The sequence below is a fragment of the Balaenoptera physalus genome, assembly GCF_965194825.1.
Source record: "Balaenoptera physalus genome assembly, chromosome: 8".
Taxonomy (NCBI): Eukaryota; Metazoa; Chordata; class Mammalia; order Artiodactyla; family Balaenopteridae; genus Balaenoptera; species Balaenoptera physalus.
This window is the reverse complement of record NC_138887.1, coordinates 79,430,812-79,449,777: the sequence shown is the minus strand read 5'-3', so window position 1 is coordinate 79,449,777 and position 18,966 is coordinate 79,430,812. Positions and strand designations below refer to the sequence as shown.

Genomic DNA, 18,966 nt, shown 5'->3' with positions numbered 1-18,966 from the left:
CTTGGGCTGAAGTCCCAGCTCAGCCTCTTACCAGGTGGAAGAGCAAGCTATTTAACCTCTCTATGCCTCATTTTCTCGTCTGTAAAATGAGGATGACACAGTATCTACCTCTAGGATTGCTGGGAAGATGAAATGAGTTAGCAGATGTTAAGTGCTCAAAAAAGGGGGTGCTGCGTATGTTACACGTTCCCCCCAAAAGTTAGCTACTATGTATTATTCAGTGCTCACAGCTACCGGGGCAAATATTTTTAAGAAGTAAATTAATTACTCAGGAAGCTACATGGCTGGTGGAGACTTGGGTTTTCTTACTAGATAAACTGAAAGATTCTGGGTTAGAGGATTTAATTTTGGGGTCTCAGCTGCTACAACTATAGAAGAGACAGACATAAAAAAAAAAAATCCCATTAGCAAATAAGGAGTCACTCCGTTAGCTTTCCTAACGAATGAAGAACATGCCCGAAGCCTAGGTTTAAAACTATATATACTATGTGAAGAACTAACCTGGAAGGTGGCAGTGGTGAGGTTGATTTAAAAATACTAACACAACAATGTGAAGGCACTTAATGTCACTGTGGAATGATACACTCATAAATGGTTATGATGGTAAATTTTAGGTTATGTGGATTCCACTACATTTTTTTAAAAAGCAACTGCAAAATAGTTGGATAACTGAAAAGAAGGAAAAACAAAAGCTCTATACTCTTTTAACACCACCACCACTAAAGCTACTGAGTATATGCTAAGTGTCCAGGGTGGTAGGTGTCCATGGTGTGAGAGCTCATTGCAGAGCTTCATTTTCTCCTTGTATATATTCTTTTCTATGGGGAATGAGATAATTTTAACTCAGGAGTGCTTCTATGTTTGCCTGTTCCATTTTAACCACTTAATAGGGATAAAATTTCTCAGAATGGGGGATAAATTTGAAGGTCTAATAACTCAGAGTGTGATTTTCAATGATTTCTATTTTTTATATTTCTCTTTTCACCCATTATATATCTTAACATGTAAGCAGTGTTTATAAATAGTACTCAAATACTGATATATCCTTCCATATGGTGGAATACTAAGGGGCCATGTAAAAAGTGATGAAGATCTGCACTTACTCTCTTGATAATATGTTTATGTTTCTATTATAAAGAAAAACTAAGTTATAAAAAACATGAAAAATGGGATCCATGTTTGTGAAAGGACTACCACAAATACCACAAAACTAAAATCCAAAACACAGGCTTAGAAAAAGGTCTAGAAGGATATAAAGTACTCAAAATGCAAAGAGTAGTTAAGTCTGTATAAGGGAGTGACAGGTAATTTTTCATAAACTTGTTTCTTATGCAATTCAAAACATCATAAGAGTTACAAAATGAGAAAGAGGCTGTGAGCTCCTTACCTAACTGCAGTGTGGCGGCCAGCAGTGCATGGATGTAGACTGCAAACTGGGCTCGAATCCATTCGTCACCTCCCTCCCAGCCCGTGCCATCCAGGAAGACATCATCCCGGTTCTCGGTCACATGCCTCACTAGGAAATCTGAGAACCTTAGGTCTGCAGTGGTTGGGTTAAGCAGCTTCCTGAGTTCTGGATCATGGATCTGGATCAGAGCTTCTTCTACCTAGAGGGTACCCAGGTATAAGTCAGAGTCTGGGCATTCACGCAGATATCCATGCCACACTTTAAAGAGTAACTACTGGGGAGTTGGAGCTGGAAATAAAAAATATGAATAACAGCATTCTCAAAAGGTGAGCCTAAGAAAGAGACAGGTTTTTTACACTGAAGTTTTTTTTTTCTTTCACTATTTTAAAAATGCTCATTTTCTGTTCTTAGAAAATATATGCATAAATATTTAATCTTGAATTATAAAAGTAATTCATGTTGACTAAATATTTTGGAAAATATAGAAATGTATAGTTAAAATCACCTTTATCATACAAACAGAAATGAATACAATTAAATATAATTCCTAAAAATTTTTCCTTTGATTGCACGGATACTTTGGAATATTTTTATTATGTAATACTTGATACAGAAAGAAATATATGTAACTTACAGGTTAGTTTTAAAGTATAATAATAAAACAAATACCCATGAACTTGCCAACCAACTTCAGAGCTAGAATGTAACCAATAATGTTGAGAAAACTCTGTGGTCCTCCCATCTGTATCCTCCTGCCTTGGAAAGTATATGTATTTTTCTCCCTCAAAATTAGGATACATATAGCTTTGAATCCCAGATTTTTCATTTATTGTATTATAAACATTTTCCCAGGAAGCACATTCTGGTACTTTCTGTTAGAAACTACAAAAACCTTAGGGTGGCCGAAATCACCCTCACACATTTGTAAAAATTAATTGTAAAATTGAACAAATTATTTAAATTTCTTATATATTAATAAGATGTCAAATATTTATCTCTAGTTCCTTCCTTTTGATATCGGGGCATATTAAACAAGCTAGAAGTATTTAAAATATTTATACGATAAACACATTTTAATTGTGAGACTGTAGTAGGACCAGATTGCCTAGGTAGGAATCCTGGCTCATCCAGTTAGTAGCTGTCTGATCTCTCTGTTCCTTAGCTTCTGCAGGTGTAATACAGACAGTAACAATGCCTATTTCAAAGGCTGTTATGAAAACCAGACCAGTTCATACACCTAAGGTGCTTAGGGTGCCTGGCAAAGGAAGCAATTATTACCACGATTAGTATTATTACTATGTCCCAAATTCCAATTAAGAAAGAAAGAATCAGAAAGAGAAAAACAAATACCATATGCTAACACATATATATGGAATCTAAAGAAAAAAAAAAAGATTCTGAAGAACCTAGGGGCAGGACAGGAATAAAGACACAGACGTAGAGAATGGACTTGAGGACACGGGGAGGGGGAAGGGTAAGCTGGCACGAAGTGAGAGAGTGGCATGGACTTATATACACTACCAAATGCAAAATAGATAGCTAGTGGGAAGCAGCCACATAGCACAGGGAGATCAGCTCGGTGCTTTGTGACCACCTAGAGGGGTGGGATAGGGAGGGTGGGAGGGAGGGAGACTCAAGAGGGAGGAGAAATGGGAATATATGTATATATATAGCTGATTCACTTTGTTGTACAGCAGAAACTAACACACCATTGTGGAGCAATTATACTCCAATAAAGATGTTAAAAAAAAAAGAAAGAAGGAAAACAGACCAGCGGTGTCAAGGACCCACACTCATATGTAAACCTACTTCCACAATGGCATCACTGAGGTGTTTCTGTTGTCGAAAAAGGATGTTAGTAGCTCCAGCAACAAATCCTCGAATGGTGACATCAGAGAGAAGATGATGCTGCTGCAATGCCATATAAGGCAAACACAGGTACCCCTATGAATTACAAGAGTAACAGAAAATATTAGAAAAGTAAAGGAACAGCCACGTCTCTCCTCAAGCCTAGAGAGCTAATAGTAGGAAAAAAAACTCCCCATCTTTCCCCAACCCCACACCATTCCTAACACAGCTGATCTTTGACTCAATACAATAATATTCCAATAATAACAACCATAGGTCCTGACTGTATTAAGGCCAGTTAATTGCTAAGCTTCTCCATGAATGGTCAATCTTGGCAAAGTGGTCTACCATGAAGGTTGTCTTACTTGACCACTTGTTCCTCAGCTCAACTTAAAAGCCTCCACTGTAACTAACAAACCGAATTTTTTTTCATTTAGGAAATGAGGTATTAAGCCCATTAAAAAGTATGTTGGGGCTTCCCTGGTGGCGCAGTGGTTGAGAATCTGCCTGCCAATGCAGGGGACACGGGTTCGAGCCCTGGTCTGGGAAGATCCCATGTGCCGCGGAGCAGCTGGGCCCGTGAGCCACTACTACTGAGCCTGCGCGTCTGGAGCCTGTGCTCTGCAATAAGAGAGGCCGCGACAGTGAGAGGCCCGCGCACCGCGATGAAGAGTGGCCCCCGCTTGCCACAACTAGAGAAAGCCCTCGCACAGAAACGAAGACCCAACACAGCCATAAATAAATAAATAAATACTTAAAAAAAAAAAAGTATGTTGTTTAGTAGAAAGCTGTTTGTTCTTCCAGTAAAATTTTAAAACAGATGCATTTGCACATAACCAGCAAAGTACTATTATAAGAATAGCAAACACTGCATAGCAATTATTTTATTGTCCTATTGTTTAAAATTATGCAACAGTATTTTAAGACACTTGCTACTAAATGTTTAAAGCACAAATGACAGTGGCAGTAGTGTATTTAATTAATTTCCATTTGAATTGCATTTGAAAATACCATTGCCCTGAAAATTATACTTTAACCACCAAGCCACAGCAGGGAGTTAAGTGTACAGAAAGCAGCCTATATTCTGAAAATAAAGGTGTTAGCACTAGAGTGATGCACTGAAGGAGGAAATGGAATTTCTGCTGAAAGATTCTATATCAAGATAGATTTCCACCTAGTGGCACAATTTGCATGTGAAGGCAGGAGGGAGGACTTGCTGAAACCCTGAATTTGTTTCAATCAAGTTTGATGACAGTTTTATTCATTTATTTTTTACTCTCACCTTTTTTTAAGAAACACTGACTATAGTTATCTGGATAGTGTCTTGTTTCCCTCATGAGACGAATTTCTCGCAGGGCAGGAGACACCCCTTCTGCTACTGCATGTCCTTCCGTGCATCTACCATCCGCCTTGTACCTCACAGCTGGTTGTTATATACTTAACATGAGAGAAGACTTCCAAAAGTTGGAATATATGTCTAGAAACCTGGTTTTATTCTTCTTCTTGACAGTGTCTTCCTCTGCTCTATAATACGCCAACTAACAGAAGCAGCAAAAATAAATCTATGTCTATGCATTAGACATATTCAGTATATAGTGCTTCTCAACCCACACCCTCTTGTGACTAAAGGTGGAAAGGACCCCTGGTCCTTATGCCAAATCACTCAAACAGCTGGTGCAAGGCTCACAGGTCATGCTTTACTTTGTGTGCTATGTATTAAAAACAACAGACTCCCTGCTCCCCAACTACCTGTTTCTAAACATAAATACTACAGTATTGAATGCTCTTTCAAACTTGATATGGACCCCAGAATACCCTACTCCCCCAACTAGGCCTGAGAATCCTTCTTGATAAAGGCACTCTCACTGCCAATTTTTACAAAGATTGATTTAATTGCTCATAGTACTGCATTTCATAATTGATTCTGTTAGAGAAGAAAAGTCTACTGTCAACAGCGGAATTCTTGGCTAAGTCTATAACAGCATGAAAACTAAGAATGTTTTTTTTAAAAAAATCAATAGTTCAAAGCTTTTTTAAAAAATGAAAAAAATATTCCCTAAAATATTATACATATATATATTCTTTGACCCAGCATTTTACTTCTCGTAATTTATCCTACAGATACACCCGTTCATGTGTGAGATTTGTAAAAAGCTATTTATTGCAGCATTGCTTATCATTGCAAAAGATAGGAACCCTAACTATTCACGAACAGGGCAATGAATAAATGTTCTTCTATATGATGGAACACACTGCAGCGAGTGATGAAGTTCATTTCCAAGGAATATTTTGCTTAAAAAAAAAAAAAAAAGACATAGATAAGGTTGGTTGCCACTGGAGAGAGCAACTGAATAGCAGGGGATGGAATGAGAGAGACTTTTTATTATAGATGCTTTGGAACCTTTTGAATATTGAACCATGTGAAAGTATTACATATGTATAAAGTTATTTTAAAGAGTAGATCAAAATGGCCTTAAAATTTTGCCATCATTACTTTTAACGATGGTCAATTTAGCCTAAATCTTTTAAAGGTCTTCAGTGTCTGGTGGCAGCAAAAGCCTGGGTACTTTCACATAGAGCAGCCTCTACACCCAAACTCACCATGGCTTTCCACTTTTCTAGGATGCTTTAACTTCCACATTTGGAGCTGCAGTATATAATGGTTTAAAAAAAAAAAAAAGAAAATTGAAGAGATATTTGCACACCTATGTTCACAGCCACACTACTCAAAATAGCCAAAATGTAGAAGCAACCCATATGTCCATCGATGGATAAATGGATAAAGAAAATGTGGTATATATGTACAACGGAATATTATTCAGCCTTGAAAAGGAAGGAAATCCTATCATATGCTACAACATGGATGAACCTTGAGGACATTATGTTAACTGAAACAGGACAGTCACAAAAAGATAAATGCTGTATTATGATTCCACTTATGTAAGGTATTTTAAAGTAGTCAAGTTCATGGAAACAATGATGGGTGCCAAGGGCTGGGGTGAGGGCAGAATGGGGAGTTGTGGTTTAAAGGTTATAGAGTTTCAGTTTTGCAAGATGAGAAAGTTCTAGACATCTGTAGTACAACCATGAGAATACACTTAACACCACTGAATTGTGCACTTAAAAATGGTAGAGATGGGGCTTCCCTCGTGGCACAGTGGTTAAGAATCCGCCGGCCAATGCAGGGGACACGGGTTTGAGCCCTGGTCTGGGAAGATCCCACATGCCGCAAAGCAACTAAGCCTGTGTACCACAACTACTAAAGCCTGAGCTCTAGAGCCTGTGAGCCACAACTACTGAGCCCACGTGCCACAACTACTGAAGCCTGTGTCCCTAGAGCCCGTGCTCCACAACAAGAGAAGCCACTGCAATGCGAAGCCCACGCACCACAATGAAGAGTAGCCCCCGCTCGCCGCAACTAAAGAAAGCCTGCGCACAGCAACAAAGACCCAACGCAGCCAAAAATAAATTAAAAAATAAAAATAAATCTTGAAAAAAATGGTAAAGATAAATCTTATGTTGTTTTTTTTTAAACCACAATTAAAACTAAAAAACAAATAACATCAAAAAACACACCTCAGCTTGGTAAATCTGGCAAACCTGTTGTGAACTGATCTGCTAGAGAGCTGCAAAAGCATAGTGCCTTCTCCATTGCGACTTGGGAAGGGCTACAATGACATCAGGACCAACTGCCATTTTCTCATCTCTCCTCTGTTCAGGGATGATAAGCATGTTCATGAACTGGAAGCCTCCATACTGCAGGGATGTCAGTTCTCTCCAAAATTTTATCGAGCGTTTAAAGGTAATCTCTCAAAATCTCAACCTGTGTGAGTGAGAACTTAAGTTGATCCTAAAATTAATGTGGAAATGCAAAGGGCTAAGAAACTCTTGAAGAACAACAGCAAGAGGGGAAGCCTTTTCTCTGCCTGACACGACATACATGGTAATTAACACAGTGCAGGACTGACACAGGGATAGACAGGTACACCAATGAAACAACAAAAAACACAGAGACAGACTCCCTTTCTCAACCACACACAAAAATTAATTCCAGGTAGATAAAACCCAAAATGTGAAAGTCAAAACTACAAAGCTTTAAGTCCCACAGATCAGTGACGACAAGGGAAAACAATCCAGAAGCTTTGAAGAATGAGTACACAAAGGGAAATCCAAATGGTTAAGAAGAACATGAAAAGATGCTCAACCTCAACAGTGACTACTGAAAAAAAATGACAAACTAAGAGCCAGAAGATACTATCAGATTGGCTAAATATCAGGAAGTTTGACAATAACAAGTGTTGGTAAGAATGTGAAACAATGGGAACTCTTAACCACTGCTATGGGGATGTAAACTGTCAAAACCACTTTAGAAAACAGTTTGGAATTATTCTAGTAAAGCTAGCATACCCATACCCTGTAATCCAGTATTCCCACTTCTAGGTGCTGAATCCTAAAGAAATGCTTGCATGTATACAGCCAAGATTTCTGAATAAGAATTTCATAGAAGCATTATTTGTAGTAGCCAGAAATTGGAAACAATGTAGATCTCCATCCACAGAATTCGTAAGCTGCAGAATAGCTGAAAACAGAAAACTACAGAGAAGTAATAATACACAACTTCACGCAAAATTACAGATGAAACTAAAAACGATGTTGAGAGGAAAAAGAAAAAGTATAGTGCCACTTAAATAAAACTAAAAAACATGCATCCATTACTTTTTAGCTAGTCACGAGTTATTTGTAGGTTCCCTAAATCTGAATATGATACTCTGTAAGCAAGCAAACCAAATATAAACTCAGAAGCGATACATAAAGCGGTTTAATACATGTGGCAGAAAAAAATTTTGGTTTCCAACTACATATACTTTTAATTCTTTCATATATTTGTTTTACTAAAACAGTTACAAATTGTGGGCTTCCCTGGTGGTGCAGTGATTAAGAATCCTCCTGCCAATGCAGGGGACACGGGTTTGAGCCCTGGTCCAGGAAGATCCCACATGCCATGGAGCCACTAAGCCCCCGTGTGCCACAACTACTGAGCCTGCACTCCACAGCCCGTGAGCCACAACTACTGAGCCCATATGCCACAACTACTGAAGCCCACGCGCCTAGAGCCTGTGCTCCTCAACAAGAAAAGCCACTGCAATGAGAAGCCCACGCACCACAACAAAGAGTAGCCCCCGCTCGCCACAAATAGAGAAACCCCATGTGCGGCAATGAAGACCCAACACAGCCAAAAATAAATAAATAAATATATATATTTTTAAAGATGCTTTTTAACCTAGTTCTTCTGTACAAGTATTTTTAACATCTTCAAGAGAAAAAAAGAAAAAGCCTAAAGGCAATTCACTTTTAAGTATATTCCGTATTTGAAAGCTATTGACATGAAAGAATCAGCAATTGTATTTGAAACTGTGATTAAACAAGTTAGATTTGAATCATTACACAGTAAAACATAAAACCAAAAAAAAAGTTTAATTTACCATAATGATGGTGGTAAGCCCATCATATATGCAGTACTGGTATAATGGACACAAAAAGAATATTCTGCCAAACAGTTTATTAACAGCACACAGAACACATTACCATTGCTTTAACTCAGCAACCTGGCAGACAAAAACAAAATCCCTCCCTCTTGATATCTCCACAGTGATAAAAATTAGAGTGGGTGGGTGAAGCAGCAAAGTAAGGGCTCCAAAACGTACAGGCAGTCATGACACTCACATATGAGTTCAGAAAACCCACAGTTTGTGGCTATTGAGTATACTCAGTAGTTTGAGAGCCCTGAGTTTTCTCCCCAGGCTCCTGAATCCCAGTTTTAAGAAAATGTGCATTAGTTCAATCATGAAACCAATTAAGATAATTTCAGCATCCCCTAACAGGTCACAAAATGAACAAAGACAGCATTTTCTGTTAACTATTCAGCCAACACTAACTTGGGGCAACTACTTATTTGTAAAACTGAATAAACCCAGAAAGAATTTATCATATAGTGGAAATACATGTTCAAGTCAATACTATTCATTTTCTTTTACTTCAGGCATAAAGCAAGGTATTTACAGAAAACATAAAACATTGCTCTAATTACTGGACAGATGTATCTGTCATGGTAGATTGCAAGACCATGGTTGCAAGAATTTAGAACCTAGTACGAGCCTAGCACATAGGAAGGCAATAAATACTTTTTGACTAAAAAATGAATTGGGGGACTTTGCTGGTGGCACAGTGGTTAAGAATCCGCTTGCCAGTACAGGGGACACTGTTCGATCCCTGGTCCGAGACGATTCCACATAGCATGGAGCAACTAAGCCCGTCTGCCACAACTACTGAAGGCCGTGCGCTTATAGCCCGTGCTCCACAGCAAGAGAACCCACTGCAATGAGAAACCCACGCACCACAATGAAGAATAGCCCCTGCTCGCTGCAACTAGAGAAAGCCTGCGCACATTAGTGAAGACCCAATGCAGCCAAAAATAAATAAATAAATTTTACTTAAAAAAAAAAAATGGGATTTTTTTCTTCTGCTCCATTTTGAAAAATAATGCATGAACGGCAATAAAATAAGGAGTTTCTCCTGAGAAACTCCTGAGTAGGATGAAAAATCAAAAAAAACCAAATGTCGCTTCCAGAATCCTAAAATATTCCTGACATTAAGAAATGATATCCTAGGACATAAGATGCTGGCTCAAAGATTCAATTTGATTTACTACGTTGTGTTTAAGTTAAATCACAAATACATTTTGAATGTTTTTTCATAAAAAGATTAAAAAATAGTTTTTAGGGCAAGTTAACCAAAACACTATATTATATCTACGAGGGGTACTAATATTTAAGTTAGCCATCTAAGCTTTCTTGTTCTTACAAAATTGTAGTTTTTGGAATTGTCGTATTTTAATATACATTCATTTAATGTAATCAAGACTACCTCCTCCCGCACCAAAGATAAACCAGAATAATTAAAAACAGACCAAATACAGTGATTGGTGACCTCAAAATCCCCTGAATTAATTCTCTGTAGCCTTACACTATGGTCACAGATGCCACAGCACTGTGTATTTTACAGTCAAAGAAAAATTTTCAGACTGAAAATGTGTTTAACACTAAAAGTTAAATTCTAAAAGGATTTTGTTATATCCTTAAGGGCCTTAATAAAGGATTTTAAACCCTACCTTTGTGAAGATGGCCAGGGGCATGCCATACTGGTCCTCTTCCAAACCGGAAATTAGCCCTGGTATCAGGACTACCTGGCCTGTGTTAGCTTGAGGTTGTACAGTAATCGGAGGACTGTCTGAGGGCAACGACTCCTTTGGAAATGAGTTTGTCTGTTCCGATACCACCTGTTCTCTTTCTTTCAAGGAGGAGTCCTCTAAGACACTAGGATCCAAGGTCTCCCAGTCACTTTCTGAAGACTCTGGAGATGGGCGAGAAGGAGGTTTCAAATATTGATTGCTGTCATTGGGTTCCTGTCCTTCACTGTTGTCATCGTCTACCTGGAACAAAGGTTCTTCAGTCTTGATGGCAGCATCTTTTCCATGGTTTCCCATCATGATTTTCTCGACAGTTCCCAAGTTGGTATTTGAAATGTCAGGAGCAGGCATAGAATCAAATTCATCTTCAGGGGGATTACTTTCTTGAAGCCCAACATCTTCAGACATACTCTTTCGGGGTCTATACTGAGAACTATCACTGAGACCATGTTCAATCATGCCTAAAACATACAATATTGGAGAATAGTTTGGCTTACAATAAGGTAAAGGAAAAACAAGAGTTGTATATTCTGCTTTAAATAGTGGAACTCCATTGAAGTAAGTCAGAAAGGGAAATACAAATATCGTATATTAACGGATATATGTGGAATCTAGAAAAATGGTACACATGAACTGGTTTGCAAGGCAGAAGTAGAGACACAGATGTAGACAACAAATGTATGGACACCAAGGGGGGAACGTGGGACATTGGGGTGGTGGTGGGATGAATTGGGAGATTGGGATTGACATGTATACACTAATATGTACAAAGTAGATAACTAATAAGAACCTGCTGTATAAAAAAATAAAATAAAATTTTAAAAAATACAAACAAAAGAGTGGAACTCTCCTATGAAAATTTTAATAAGCTATGCTTGCACAAATTTCAATGAGAAAAAAAGAGAACAGAGAGCAGAAGCAAGAAGAACTACAATCCTGCAGCCTGTGGAACAAAAACTACATTCATAGATAGACAAGATGAAAAGGCAGAGGGCTATGTACCACATGAAGGAACAAAATAAAACCCCAGAAAAACAACTAAATGAATTGGAGATAGGCAACCTTCCAGAAAAAGAATTCAGAATAATGATAGTGAAGGTGATCCAGGGCCTCAGAAAAAGAATGGAGGCAAAGATCAAGAAGATGCAACAAATGGTTAACAAAGACCTAGAAGAATTAAGGAGCAAACAAACAAAGATGAACAATACAATAACTGAAATGAAAAGTACACTAGAAGGAATCAATAGCAGAATAACTGAGGCAGAAGAACGGATAAGTGACCTGGAAGATGGAATGGTGGAATTCACTGCTGTGGAACAGAATAAAGAAAAAAGAATGAAAAGAAATGAAGACAGCCTAAGAGACCTCTGGGACAACATTAAATGCAATAACATTCGTATAATAGGGGTCCCAGAAGGAGAAGAGAGAGAGAAGGACCCGAAAAAATATTTGAAAAGCTTATAGTCGAAAACTTCCCTAACATGGGAAAGGAAATAGCCACCCAAGTCCAGGAAGCACAGAGAGTCCCATACAGGATAAACCCAAAGAGAAACATGCCGAGACAAATAGTAATCAAATTGGCAAAAATTAAAGACAAAGACAAATTATTGAAAGCAGCAAGGGAAAAACGACAAATAACATACAAGGGAATTCCCATAAGGTTAACAGCTGATTTCTCAGAAGAAACTCTACAAGCCAGAAGGGAGTGGCATGACATATTTAAAGTGATGAAAGGGAAGAACCTACAACCAAGATTACTCTACCTGGCAAGGATCTCATTCAGATTCAATGGAGAAATCAAAAGCTTTACAGACAAGCAAAAGCTAAGAGATTTCAGCACCACCAAACCAGCTCAACAACAAATGCTAAAGGAACTTCTCTAAGTGGGAAACAACAAACCCAAAACAATTAAGAAAATGGTAATAGGAACATACATATCGATAACTACCTTAAATGTGAATGGATTAAATGCCCAACCAAAAGACAAAGGCTTGCTGAATGGATACAAAAACAAGACCCATATATATGATGTCTACAAGAGACCCACTTCAGACCTAGGGACACATACAGACTGAAAGTGAGGGGATGGAAAAAGATATTCCATGCAAATGGAAATCAAAAGAAAGCTTTAAAATAAAGAATGTTACAAGAGACAAGGAAGGACACTACATAATGATCAAGGGACAAATCCAAGAAGAAGATATAATAATTATAAATATATATGCACCCAATATAGGAGCACCTCAATACATAAGGCAACTGCTAACAGCTATAAAAGAGGAAATCGACAGTAACACAATAATAGTGGGGGACTTTAACACCTCACTTACACCAATGGACAGATCATCCAGACAGAAAATTAATAAGGAAACACAAGGTTTAAATGACACAATAGACCAGCTAGATTTAATTGATATTTATAGGACATTCCATCCAAAACCAGCAGATTACACTTTCTTCTCAAGTGCGGATGGAACATTCTCCAGGATAGATCACATCTTGGGTCACAAATCAAGCCTCAGTAAATTTTAGAAAATTGAAATCATATCAAGCATCTTTTCTGACCACAACGCTATGAGATTAGAAATCAATAAAAGGGAAAAAAGCGTAAAAAACACAAACACATGGAGGCTAAACAATACGTTACTAAATAACCAAGAGATCACTGAAGAAATCAAAGAGGAAGTCAAAAGACACCTAGAGACACATGACAATGAAAACACAACGATCAAAAACCCATGGGATGCAGCAAAAGCAGTTGTAAGAGTGAAGTTTATAGCAATACAAGCCTACCTCAAGAAACAAGAAACGGGCTTCCCTGGTGGCACAGTGGTTGAGAGTCCACCTCCCAGTGCAGGGGACATGGGTTCAAGCCCTGGTCTGGGAAGACCCACATGCCACAGAGTAACTAAACCCATGTGCCACAATTACCGAGGCTGCGCTCTAGAGCCCACAAGCCAGAACTACTGAAGCCCGTGCGCCTAGAGCCTGTGCTCTGCAACAAGAGAAGCCACCTCGATGAGAAGCCCGCGCACCACAACGAGGAGTAGGCCACGCTCACCGCAACTAGAGAAAGCCCGCGCGCAGCAACGAAGACCCAACGCAGACAAAAATAAATAAATTTATTAAAAAAAAAAAAAAAACAAGAAACATCTCAAATACAAAATCTAACCTTACATCTAAAGGAATTAGAGAAAGAAGAACAAACAAAACCCAAAGTTAGCAGAAGGAAAGAAATCATAAAGATCAGAGCAGAAATAAATGAAATAGAAACAAAGAAAACAACAGCAAAGATCAAAAAAACTAAAAGCTGGTTCTTTGAGAAGATAAACAAAATTGATAAGCCTAGCCAGACTCATCAAGAAAAAGAGGGAGAGGACTCAAATCAATAAAATCAGAAATGAAAAAGGAGTAGTTACAACAGACACTGCAGAAATACAAAACATCCTAAGAGACTACTATAAGCAACTTTATGCCAATAAAATGGACAACCTGGAAGAAATGGACAAATTCTTAGAAAGGTATAACCTTCCAAGACTGAACCAGGAAGAAGCAGAAAATATGAACAGACCAATCACAAGTAATGAAATTGAAACTGTGATTAAAAATCTTCCAACAAACACAAGTCCAGGATCAGACGGCTTCACAGGTGAATTCTATCAAACATTTAGAGAAGAGCTAACACCCACCCTTCTCAAACTCTTCCAAAAAATTGCAGAGGAAGGAACACTCCCAAACTCATTCTATGAGGCCACCATCACCCTGATACCAAAACCAGACAAAGATAGTACAAAAAAAGAAAATTACAGACCAATATCACTGATGAATATAGATGCAAAAATCCTCAACAAAATACTAGCAAACAGAATCCAACAACACATTAAAAGGATGTTAAGTGATCAACACCCCATGATCAAGTGGGATTTATCCCAGGGATGCAAGGATTCTTCAATATATGTAAATCAATCAATGTGATACACCACATTAACAAGTTGAAGAATAAAAACCATATGATCATCTCAATAGACGCAGTAAAAGCTTTTGACAAAATTCAACACCCATTTATGATAAAAACTCTCCAGAAAGTGGGCATAGAGGGAACCTACCTCAACATAATAAAGTCCATACACGACAAACCCACAGCAAACATCATTCTCAATGGTGAAAAACTGAAAGCATTTCCTCTAAGATCAGGAACAGGACAAGGATGTCCACTCTCGCCACTATTATTCAACATAGTTTTGGAAGTCCTAGCCATGGCAATCAGAGAAGAAAAAGAAATAAAAGGAATAAAAATTGGAAAAGAAGAAGTAAAACTGTCACTGTTTGCAGATGACATGATACTATACATAGAGAATCCTAAAGATGTCACCAGAAAACTACTAGAGCTAATCAATGAATTTGATAAAGTTGCAGGATACAAAATTAATGCACAGAAATCTCTTGCATTCCTATACACTAATTATGAAAAACCTGAAAGAGAAATTATGGAAACACTCCCATTTACCACTGCAACAAAAAGAATAAAATACCTAGGAATAAACCTACCTAGGGAGACGAAAGACCTGTATGCAGAAAACTATAAGACACTGATGAAAGAAATTAAAGATGATACCAACCGATGGAGAGATATACCATGTTCTTGGATTGGAAGAATCAACATTGTGAAAATGAGTATACTACCCAAAGCAATCTACAGATTCAATGCAATCCCTATCAAATTACCAATGGCATTTTTTACGGAGCTAGAACAAATCATCTTAAAATTTGTATGGAGACACAAAAGACCCCGAATAGCCAAAGCAGTCTTGAGGCAAAAAAATGGAGCTGGAGGAATCAGACTCCCTGACTTCAGACTATACTACAAAGCTACAGTAATCAAGACAATATGGTACTGGCACAAAAACAGAAACATAGATCAATGGAACAAGATAGAAAGCCCAGAGATTAACCCACGCACCTATGGTCAACTAATCTATGACAAAGGAGGCAAAGATATACAATGGAGAAAAGACAGTCTCTTCAATAAGTGGTGCTGGGAAAACTGGGCAGCTGAATGTAAAAGAATGAAATTAGAACACCCCCTAACACCATACACAAAAATAAACTCAAAATGGATTAGAGACCTAAATGTAAGACTGGACACTATAAAACTCTCAGAGGAAAACATAGGAAGAACACTCTTGGACATAAATCACAGCAAGATCTTTTTTTGATCCACCTCCTAGAGTAATGGAAATAAAAACAAAAATAAATAAATGGGACCTAATGAAACTTAAAAGCTTTTGCACAGCAAAGGAAACCACAAGCAAGACGAAGAGACAACCCTCAGAATGGGAGAAAATATTTGCAAATGAATCAATGGACAAAGGATTAATCTCTAAAATATATAAATAGTTCATGCAGCTCAATATTAAAAATACGAACAACCCAATCCAAAAATGGGCAGAAGACCTAAATCGACATTTCTCCAAAGAAGACATACAGATGGCCAAGAAGCACATGAAAAGCTGCTCAACATCACTAATTATTAGAGAAATGCAAATCAAAACTACAATGAGGTATCACCTCACACCAGTTAGCATGGGCATCATCAGAAAAACTACAAACAACAAATGCTGGAGAGGGTGTGGAGAAAAGGGAACCCTCTTGCACTGTTGGTGGGAATGTAAATTGATACAGCCATTATGGAGAACAGTATGGAGGTTCCTTTAAAAATTAAAAATAGAATTACCATATGACCCAGCAACCCACTCCTGGGCATATACCCAGAGAAAACCATAATTCAAAAAGACACATGTGGGCTTCCCTGGTGGCGCAGTGTTTGAGAGTCTGCCTGCCAATGCAGAGAACACGGGTTTGAGCCGTGGTCTGCGAGGATCCCACATGCCGTGGAGCAGCTGGGCCCATGAGCCACGGCTACTGAGTCTGCGCGTCTGGAGCCTGTGCTCCGCAACAAGAGAGGCCACGATAGTGAGAGGCCCGCGCACCGCGATGAAGAGTGGCCCCCGCTCGCCACAACTAGAGAAAGCCCTCACACAGAAACGAAGACCCAGCACAGCCAAAAATAAATTAAAAAAAAAAAGACACATGCACCCCAATGTTCACTGCAGCACTATTTACAATAGCCAGTACACGGAAGCAACCTAAATGCCCATCGACAGACGAATGGATAAAGAAGATGTGGTACATATATATAACGGAATATTACTAAGCCATAAAAAGGAATGAAATTGGGTCATTTGTAGAGATGTGAATGGACCTAGAGACTGTCATACAGAGTGAAGTAAGTCAGAAAAAGAAAAACAAATATTGTATATTAATGCATATATGTGGAACCTAGAAAAATGGTGCAGATGAACCGGTTTGCAGGGCAGAAATAGAGACACAGTTGTAGAGGACAAACGTATGGACAGCAAGGGGGGAAAGTGGCGGGGCAGTGGGGTGGTGGTGTGATGAATTGGGCGATTGAGATTGACATGTATACACTGATGTGTATAAAACGGATAACTTATAAGAAACTGCTGTATAAAAAAATAAATTCCAAAAAAATGGAGAGAGAAAAGAAAATCTCCGACAAAAGAGAAACCTATTGCCAAAGTGAAAATGTCAGGGAACTAGATCCCACATGCCACAGCTAATAGATTCCCCCATGTCGTTTCCCTGGTGCCACAGTGGTTAAGAATCCGCCTGCCAATGCAGGGGACACGGGTTTGAGCCCTGGTCCAGGAAGATCCCACATGCCATGGAGCAACTAAGCCCATGCGCCACAGGTACTGAGCCTGCACTCTAGAACCCGTGAGCCACAACTACTGAAGCCTGTGTACCTAGAGATTGTGCTCTGCAACAAGAGATGCCACCGCAATGAGAAGCCCGTGCACCACAACGAAGAGTAGCCCCCGCTCGCCACAACTAGAGAAAGCCCATGCGCAGCAACGACGACCCAACACAGCCAAAAATAAAATAAATAAAGAAAAAATAAATTTATTAAAAAAAAAAAAGATTACCCCATGTCGCAACTAAAAGATCCCGTGTGCCGCAACAAAGATCCAACGTGACACAACTAAGACCCAGTGCAGCCGAATATATAAATATTTTTTTAAAAAATAAAAAATAAACTTCTGGAGAAAAAAAAAAATAGAATGGTAACCCTAACCACTTTTTCCTTGAAAATTTTTATCATTCAAAGGTCCAGGGACTTCTCTGGTGGAGCAGTGGTTAAAAATCCGCCTGCCAATGCAGGGGACATGGGGTTGAGCCCTGGTCAAGGAAGATCCCACATGCCGTGGATTAACTAAGCCCGTGTGCCACAACTACTGAGCCTGCGCTCTAGAGCCTGCGAGCCACAACTACTGAAGCCTGCGTGCCTAGAGCCAATGCTCTGCAATAAGAGAAGCCACTGCAATGAGAAGCCTGCGCACCACAACGAAGATTAACCCCTGCTCACCACAACTAGAGAAAGCCCGCAGGTAGCAACAAAGACCCAATGCAGTCAAAAATAAATAAGTATATACACTAATATGTATAAAATAGATAACTAATAAGAACCTGCTGTATAAAAAATAAAATTCAAAAAAATAAAAATAAATTAATATTTAAAAAAAAAAAGTCCAGGACAGGGCTTCCTTGGTGGTACAGTGGTTAAGAATTCGCCTGCTAATGCAGGGGACACAGGTTCAAGCCCTGGTCCAGAAAGATCCCCCATGCTGCCGAGCAACTAAGCCCGGCGCCACAACTACTGAGTCCATGTGCCACAACTACTGAAGCTCGTGCGCCTAGAGCCGTGCTCTGCAACTAGAGAAGCCACCGCAATGATAAGCCCACGCACCGCAACGAAGCATAGCCCCCGCTCACCGCAACAAAGCGTAGCCCCCGCTCGCCGCAACTAAAGAAAGGTTGTGCACAGCAACAATGACCCAATGCAGCCAAAAATAAACAAATAAATTAATTTCAAAAAAAAAAGGTCCAGGACAAATTAAAAAAAGAAAGAGTAGAAACTGCTACGCTCTTACCTGGAAAAAGGGATAACACCGTCATCAGGGCACCCACCAATTTATTCACTGGAGAAATATAAAAGAGAACCTGAAATGGAGTCAATCAAAATTAAATCAGAAAATCCATGAGTCCACAATGATACTTAAAAACAAGAAAAAAGAAAAGAAGGGAGAGGGGAAAACTCTTCTTTACAGAAGTATAACAGCTAATACATACAGAATTTATGATACAATCAGAAAATCACCAAGCATCTATCATGGTTCAGGTAAAAATTACCAATGGATGCTAAAACTACTGTGAAAGGTTGTTGGGTAACAGGATATCCACATACCTTCAAATTTATCAACCCACAGTTTACCTATTAATTGCAAAGAGAAAAAACAAGTACCTAATTTGAAGAAACCCGGCAACCACCACCTGAATCAGATCATCAAATTTCACATTGCCAATAATAATACAAACAGTTATG

The 18,966-nt window shown here is 38.8% G+C and overlaps 1 protein-coding gene across 3 annotated transcripts in view; it reads right to left on the bottom strand.

Moving 5' to 3' along the window:
• AVL9 (AVL9 cell migration associated) overlaps window positions 1–18,966 on the bottom strand; it is a 61,906-nt gene that overhangs the window by 11,249 nt on the left and 31,691 nt on the right. For 2 of the 3 annotated variants that reach the window (XR_014266417.1, XM_082471843.1), the window contains exons 9-12: window positions 18,515–18,584; window positions 10,425–10,963; window positions 3,218–3,352; window positions 1,388–1,607 (exon numbers count right to left, since the gene is read on the bottom strand). Coding sequence is in view for 2 of the 3 variants with exons in the window: in XM_082471843.1 (XP_082327969.1) it covers window positions 1,388–1,607; window positions 3,218–3,352; window positions 10,425–10,963; window positions 18,515–18,584 (964 nt within the window). In the remaining variant the exon portion in view is untranslated. Of the gene's footprint in view, window positions 1–1,387; window positions 1,608–3,217; window positions 3,353–10,424; window positions 10,964–12,959; window positions 13,020–18,514; window positions 18,585–18,966 lie in introns of all 3 variants that reach the window. The other variant, XM_082471844.1, reaches the window with a different exon arrangement.